General features: G+C 49.4%; 1 protein-coding gene across 1 annotated transcript; it reads left to right on the top strand.

The window, feature by feature from the left end:
• Positions 1-513: 513 nt before the first annotated feature.
• On the top strand, positions 514-2,941 carry LOC120037792 (elastin-like; the record flags this gene model as incomplete). Its single annotated transcript, XM_038983764.1, has 3 exons — positions 514-2,080; positions 2,393-2,752; positions 2,846-2,941. Coding segments are annotated over exons 1-3 (2,023 nt in total), but the record flags the coding sequence as incomplete, so codon positions are not given.
• Between the last annotated feature and the right edge of the window lie 5,641 nt (positions 2,942-8,582).

The following is an 8,582-nucleotide window of genomic DNA, read 5'->3' on the forward strand; positions in this document are numbered from 1 at the left end:
ACACGCACACATAGTCTTGTTTAACTAACCTTATGGGGACGCACAAACCACTCAAAATCTTATTTTCCCTAACCCCTACTCCTAACCCTTAACCCTTAACCTTAACCTTAACACTAAAACCTAACCCTAATCCTAACCTTAACCCTAACCTAACTCCCAACCCTAAATCTAACCTTAACCCTAATTCTAACCTTAACCCTAACCTAACTCCCAACCCTAAATCTAACCTTAACCCTAATTCTAACCTTAACCCTAATTCTAACCTTAACCCTAATTCTAACCCTAACACTAATTCTAACCCTAACCCCCTAGAAATAGCATTTGATCTTGTGGGGACTAACAAAATGTAGAAACACACACACTCCAACCCCTCCCCCTTCACACAACCCCTCCCCCTACACACAGCCCCTCCCCCCCACACACAACCCCTCCCCCTACACACAGCCCCTCCCCCCCACACATAACCGCTCCCCCAACACACACACAGCGCTGGGTTTTTTACTCATCACGTGGATGACAGGTATCCTTCCTGCTTACACCCCAGGTATCCTTCCTGGTTACACCCCAGGTATCCTTCCTGGTTACACCCCAGGTATCCTTCCTGCTTACACCCCAGGTATCCTTCCTGGTTACACCCCAGGTGTTCTTCCTGGTTACACCCCAGGTATCCTTCCTGGTTACACCCCAGGTATCCTTCCTGGTTACACCCCAGGTATCCTTCCTGCTTACACCCCAGGTATCCTTCCTGGTTACACCCCAGGTATCCTTCTTGGTGACACCACAGGTATCCTTCCTGGTTACACCCCAGGTATCCTTCCTGGTTACACCACAGGTATCCTTCCTGGTTACACCACAGGTATCCTTCCTGGTTACACCACAGGTATCCTGCCTGGTTACACCCCAGGTATCCTTCCTGGTTACACCACAGGTATCCTTCCTGGTTACACCCCAGGTATCCTTCCTGGTTACACCCCAGGTATCCTTCCTGGTTACACCAAAGGTATCCTGCCTGGTTACACCCCAGGTATCCTTCCTGCTTACACCCCAGGTATCCTTCCTGGTTACATCCCAGGTATCCTGCCTGGTTACACCCCAGGTATCCTTCCTGGTTACACCCCAGGTATCCTTCCTGCTTACACCCCAGGTATCCTGCCTGGTTACACCACAGGTATCCTTCCTGGTTACACCCCAGGTATCCTTCCTAGTTACACCCCAGGTGTTCTTCCTGGTTACACCACAGGTATCCTGCCTGGTTACAAAACAGGTATCCTTCTTGGTTACACCCCAGGTATCCTTCCTGCTTACACCCCAGGTATCCTGCCTGGTTACACCACAGGTATCCTTCCTGGTTACACCACAGGTATCCTTCCTGGTTACACCACATGTATCCTTCCTGGTTACACCACAGGTATCCTGCCTGGTTACAAAACAGGTATCCTTCTTGGTTACACCCCAGGTATCCTTCCTGGTTACACCCCAGGTATCATGCCTGGTTACACCACAGGTATCCTTCCTGGTTACACCCCAGGTATCCTTCCTGGTTACACCCCAGGTGTTCTTCCTGGTTACACCACAGGTATCCTTCCTGGTTACACCACAGGTATCCTGCCTGGTTACAAAACAGGTATCCTTCTTGGTTACACCACAGGTGTCCTTCCTGGTTACACCACAGGTATCCTTACTGGTTACACCACAGGTATACTCCCTGGTTACACCACAGGTATCCTTCCTGGTTACACCACAGGTATCCTGCCTGGTTACAAAACAGGTATCCTTCTTGGTTACACCACAGGTGTCCTTCCTGGTTACACCACAGGTATCCTTACTGGTTACACCACAGGTATACTCCCTGGTTACACCACAGGTATCCTTCCTGGTTACACCACAGGTATCCTGCCTGGTTACAAAACAGGTATCCTTCTTGGTTACACCACAGGTATCCTTCCTGGTTACACCCCAGGTATCCTTCCTGGTTACACCCCAGGTATCCTTCCTGGTTACACCACAGGTATCCTTCCTGGTTACACCACAGGTATTCTTCCTGGTTACACCACAGGTATCCTTCCTGGTTACACCACAGGTATCCTGCCTGGTTACAAAACAGGTATCCTTCTTGGTTACACCACAGGTATTCTTCTTGGTTACACCACAGGTATCCTGCCTGGTTACAAAACAGGTATCCTTCTTGGTTACACCACAGGTATTCTTCTTGGTTACACCACAGGTATTCTTCTTGGTTACACCACATGTATCCTTCCTGGTTACACCACAGGTATCCTGCCTGGTTACAAAACAGGTATCCTTCTTGGTTACACCACAGGTATTCTTCTTGGTTACACCACAGGTATTCTTCTTGGTGACACCACAGGTATCCTTCTTGGTTACACCACAGGTGTCCTTCCTGGTTACACCACAGGTATCCTTCCTGGTTACACCACAGGTATCCTTCCTGGTTACACCACAGGTATCCTTCCTGGTTACACCACAGGTATCCTTCCTGGTTACACCACAGGTATCCTGCCTGGTTACACCACAGGTATCCTTACTGGTTACACCATAGGTATCCTTCCTGGTTACACCACAGGTATCCTTCCTGGTTACACCACAGGTATCCTGCCTGGTTACACCACAGGTATCCTTCCTGGTTACACCCCAGGTATCCTTCCTGGTTACACCATAGGTATCCTTCCTGGTTACACCACAGGTATCCTTCCTGGTTACACCACAGGTATCCTGCCTGGTTACACCACAGGTATCCTTCCTGGTTACTCACAGGTATCCTTCTTGGTTACACCACAGGTATCCTTCCTGGTTACTCACAGGTATCCTTCCTGGTTACTCACAGGTATCCTTCCTGGTTACACCACAGGTATACTCCCTGGTTACACCACAGGTATCCTTCCTGGTTACACCACAGGTAACCTTCCTGGTGACATCACAGGTATCCTTCCTGATTACACCACAGTCACTTCATTAATCTACAGAAGAGGGGAAGAGAAGAGAAGAGGGAAGGAGAAGAGGAGAGGGGAGGAGAAGAGAAAAGGGGAGGAGAAGAGAAGAGGGAAGGAGAAGAGGAGAGGGGAGGAGAAGAGAAAAGGGGAGGAGAAGAGAAGAGGGAAGGAGAAGAGGAGAGGGGAGGGGAGAAGAAGAGGAGAGGGGAGGAGAAGAGGAGAGGAGAAGAGGAGAGGGAAGGAGAAGAGGAGAGGGGAGGAGAAGAGAAAAGGGGAGGAGAAGAGAAGAGGGAAGGAGAAGAGGAGAGGGGAGGGGAGAAGAAGAGGAGAGGGGAGGAGAAGAGGAGAGGAGAAGAGGAGAGGGGAGGAGAAGAGGAGAGGGAAGGAGAAGAGGAGAGGGGAGGAGAAGAGGAGAGGAGAAGAGGAGAGGAGAGGGGAGGAGAAGAGGAGAGGGAAGGAGAAGAGGAGAGGGAAGGAGAAGAGGAGAGGGAAGGAGAAGAGGAGAGGAGAAGAGAAGAGGAGAGGAGAGGAGAGGGGAGGAGAAGAGGAGAGGAGAAGAGGAGAGGAGAGGGGAGGAGGAGAGGAGAGGGGAGGAGAAGAGGAGAGGGAAGGAGAAGAGGAGAGGGAAGGAGAAGAGGAGAGGGGAGGAGAAGAGGAGAGGGGAGGAGAAGAGGAGAGGGAAGGAGAAGAGGAGAGGGGAGGAGAAGAGGAGAGGAGAAGAGGAGAGGGGAGGAGAAGAGGAGAGGGGAGGAGAAGAGAAGAGGGAAGGAGAAGAGGAGAGGGGAGGAGAAGAGGAGAGGGAAGGAGAAGAGGAGAGGAGAAGAGGAGAGGAGAGGGGAGGAGAAGAGGAGAGGGAAGGAGAAGAGGAGAGGGAAGGAGAAGAGGAGAGGGGAGGAGAAGAGGAGAGGGAAGGAGAAGAGGAGAGGGAAGTAGAAGAGGAGAGGAGAAGAGGAGAGGAGAGGGAAGGAGAAGAGGAGAGGGGAGGAGAAGAGGAGAGGGGAGGAGAAGAGGAGAGGGAAGGAGAAGAGGAGAGGGAAGGAGAAGAGGAGAGGAGAAGAGAAGAGGAGAGGGGAGGAGAAGAGGAGAGGGGAGGAGAAGAGGAGAGGGAAGGAGAAGAGGAGAGGGGAGGAGAAGAGGAGAGGGGAGGAGAAGAGAAGAGGGAAGGAGAAGAGGAGAGGGGAGGAGAAGAGGAGAGGGAAGGAGAAGAGAAGAGGGAAGGAGAAGAGGAGAGGGGAGGAGAAGAGGAGAGGGAAGGAGAAGAGGAGAGGGGAGGAGAAGAGGAGGGGAGGAGAAGAGAAGAGGGAAGGAGAAGAGGAGGGGAGGAGAAGAGGAGGGGAGGAGAAGAGGAGGAGTGGAAGAAGGTATTCTCACAGACGACTATCTGTGATGACATCACGGCGAGATTCTGGACATGCGTCCCAAATGGGACCCTATTCCCTATATAGTGCACTACTTTTGTATGGCCTCCGGTCAAAAGTAGCGCACTGTATAGGGTGCCATTTGGGACGCAACCCTGTTAGACTCTGAGGAAGGTTGAAGACCATGGAATACACCAAGGATCCTCCAGACACAGCCCCTCTCCCCCTCCGCTGTGCCGTCACCCTCTACCCCCAACCACACTGATTACTGTGTATCCAACAGTCGTGATCTTCTGTAAACAATCTCTGTTTCTCTCAAAACTGATTATCTCTATGAATGTTTCCAGTTCTGGTCTAAAACTGCAGAAGAAACAACAGAGTCCATATTGATGCCAGCTGCTGCAGCTACATGATCTTACAGGGGGAGGAGAGATACACCTAGAGAGAGAGGGAAGGAGAGAGGGAAGGAGGGAGAGAAGGAGGGAGGGAAGGAGAGATACACCTAGAGAGAGGGAAGGAGAGAGGGAAGGAGGGAGAGAAGGAGGGAGAGAAGGAGAGATACACCTAGAGAGAGAGGGAAGGAGAGAGGGAAGGAGAGAGAGAAGGAGGGAGAGAAGGAGAGATACACCTAGAGAGAGAGGGAAGGAGAGAGGGAAGGAGAGAGAGAAGGAGGGAGAGAAGGAGAGATACACCTAGAGTGAGAGGGAAGGAGAGAGGGAAGGAGAGAGAATGAGGGAGGGAAGGAGAGATACACCTAAAGAGAGAGGGAAGGAGAGAGGGAAGGAGAGAGAGAAGGAGGGATACACCTAGGGATAGAGGGAAGGAGAGAGAGAAGGAGGGAGGGAAGGAGGGATACACCTAGAGATAGAGGGAAGGAGAGGGAAGGAGAGATACACCGAGGGATAGAGGGAAGGAGAGAGGGAAGGATGGATACACCTAGGGATAGAGGGAAGGAGGGAGGGAAGGAGGGATACACCGAGGGATAGAGGGAAGGAGAGAGGGAAGGATGGATACACCTAGGGATAGAGGGAAGGAGGGAGGGAAGGAGGGATACACCGAGGGATAGAGGGAAGGAGAGAGGGAAGGATGGATACACCGAGGGATAGAGGGAAGGAGGGAGGGAAGGAGGGATACACCGAGGGATAGAGGGAAGGAGAGAGGGAAGGATGGATACACCGAGGGATAGAGGGAAGGAGGGAGGGAAGGAGGGATACACCGAGGGATAGAGGGAAGGAGAGAGGGAAGGATGGATACATCTAGGGATAGAGGGAAGGAGAGAGGGAAGGATGGATACACCTAGAGATAGAGGGAAGGAGAGAGGGAAGGATGGATACACCTAGAGATAGGGGGAAGGAGAGAGGGAAGGAGAGATACACCTAGAGATAGAGGGAAGGAGAGATAGAGGGAAGGAGAGAGAGAAGGAGAGATACACCTAGAGATAGAGGGAAGGAGAGATAGAGGGAAGGAGAGAGAGAAGTAGGGATACGCCTAGAGATAGAGGGAAAGAGAGAGGGAAGAAGGGATAGAGGGAAGGAGAGACGGAGGTATGGATACACCTAGAGTTAGAGGGAAGGAGAAAGAGAAGGAAGGATATAGGGAAAGAGGGAAGGAAGGAGAGATAGACCTAGAGAATAAGGGAAGGAGAGAGGGAGGGAGAGGGAAAGAGCTGAGATACATAGAGGGAGAGAATGAGAGCGAGGGAGAGAGGGAAGGAGGGAGAGAGGGAGACAGATGGAAGGAGCTGAGATACACAGAGGGAGAGGGAGAGAATGAGAGGGAGGGAGACAGATGGAAGGAGCTGAGATACACAGAGGGAGAGAGGGAGGGAGAGAGGGAAGAGCTGAGATACACAGAGGGAGAGAATGAGAGGGAGGGAGAGAGGGAAGGAGAGAGGGATGGAGAGTCTGCATTAAGAATGCTTCATAAAGCTCCATGCTTGTTCAGTACGACAGCCATTGGATCAACAGATATCCTCCAGGGTAATCCTAAACCGTACTTGTGGTTTTGCACAATATGCTGTTGATTATATTCAGAACTAACCAAGGGGTAAACAGACGTCTAGACTGTTTTCTCTCAGGCTGCTAGACGAGCTCTGGGATTGACAGACAGGTTGGCAACATGACCATGATAATACACCATACAAACATGACACACACACACACACACAACCACACACACACACATACACACACACACACATAAACACATAAACACACACACACACACACACACACACACACACACACACACACACACACACACACACACACACACACACACACACATACACACATAAACACATACACACACACATACACACACACACACACACATACACACATAAACACAAACACAACCACACAAATCAAATCAATCAAATCAAACATGGTTAGCAGATGTTAATGTGAGTGTAGCGAAATGCTTGTGCTTCTAGTTCCAACCGTGCAGTAATATCTAACAAGCAACAATTTCACAACAACTACCTTATACACACAATTGTAAAGGGATGAATAAGAATATGTACATATAAATATATGGATGAGCGATGGCCGTGTGGCATAGGCAAGATGCAGTAGATGGTATAGAGTACAGTATATACATATGAGATGAGTAATGTAGGGTATGTAAACATTATATAAAGTGGCATTGTTTACAGTGGCTAGTAATTGTTTATTATTAAAGTGGCTAGTGGTACATTTTTACATAATTTCCATAAATTCCCATTATTAAAGTGGCTGGAGTTGAGTCAGTATGTTGGCAGCAGCCACTCAATGCTAGTGATGGCTGTTTAACAGTCTGATGGCCTTGAGATAGAAGCTGTTTTTCAGTCTCTCGGTCCCTGCTTTGATGCACCTGTACTGACGTCGCCTTCTGGATGATAGCGGGGTGAACAGGCAGTGGCTCAGGTGGTTGTTGTCCTTGATGATCTTTATGGCCTTCCTGTGACATCGGGTGGTGTAGGTGTCCACACACAAACACATAAACACACACACAACCACACACATAAACACACACACAACCACACACATAAACACACACAACCACACACATAAACACACACACAACCACACACATAAACACACACAACCACACACATAAACACACACAACCACACACATAAACACACAATCACACGCACACACACACAACCAAACACATAAACACACAACCACACGCACACACACACACATCCACTCGTTACTGGTACTTCCTGTATATAGCCATGTTATTACCTGGTACCCCTGCAGTAGGTACTAGTACTTCCTGTATATAGCCATGTTATTACCTGGTACCCCTGCACAAGGTACTGGTACTTCCTGTATATAGCCATGTTATTACCTGGTACCCCTGCACAAGGTACTGGTACTTCCTGTATATAGCCATGTTATTACCTGGTACCCCTGCACAAGGTACTGGTACTTCCTGTATATAGCCATGTTATTACCTGGTACCCCTGCACAAGGTACTGGTACTTCCTGTATATAGCCATGTTATTACCTGGTACCCCTGCACAAGGTACTGGTACTTCCTGTATATAGCCATGTTATTACCTGGTACCCCTGCACAAGGTATTGGTACTTCCTGTATATAGCCATGTTATTACCTGGTACCCCTGCACAAGGTACTGGTACTTCCTGTATATAGCCATGTTATTACCTGGTACCCCTGCACTAGGTACTGGTACTTCCTGTATATAGCCATGTTATTACCTGGTACCCCTGCACAAGGTACTGGTACTTCCTGTATATAGCCATGTTATTACCTGGTACCCCTGCACAAGGTACTGGTACTTCCTGTATATAGCCATGTTATTACCTGGTACCCTTGCACTAGGTACTGGTACTTCCTGTATATAGCCATGTTATTACCTGGTACCCCTGCACAAGGTACTGGTACTTCCTGTATATAGCCATGTTATTACCTGGTACCCTTGCACTAGGTACTGGTACTTCCTGTATATAGCCATGTTATTACCTGGTACCCCTGCACAAGGTACTGGTACTTCCTGTATATAGCCATGTTATTACCTGGTACCCCTGCACAAGGTACTGGTACTTCCTGTATATAGCCATGTTATTACCTGGTACCCCTGCACAAGGTACTGGTACTTCCTGTATATAGCCATGTTATTACCTGGTACCCCTGCACAAGGTACTGGTACTTCCTGTATATAGCCATGTTATTACCTGGTACCCCTGCACTAGGTACTGGTACTTCCTGTATATAGCCATGTTATTACCTGGTACCCCTGCACAAGGTACTGGTACTTCCT

The sequence above is a fragment of the Salvelinus namaycush genome, unplaced genomic scaffold, assembly GCF_016432855.1.
Source record: "Salvelinus namaycush isolate Seneca unplaced genomic scaffold, SaNama_1.0 Scaffold1872, whole genome shotgun sequence".
Classification (NCBI taxonomy): Eukaryota; Metazoa; Chordata; class Actinopteri; order Salmoniformes; family Salmonidae; genus Salvelinus; species Salvelinus namaycush.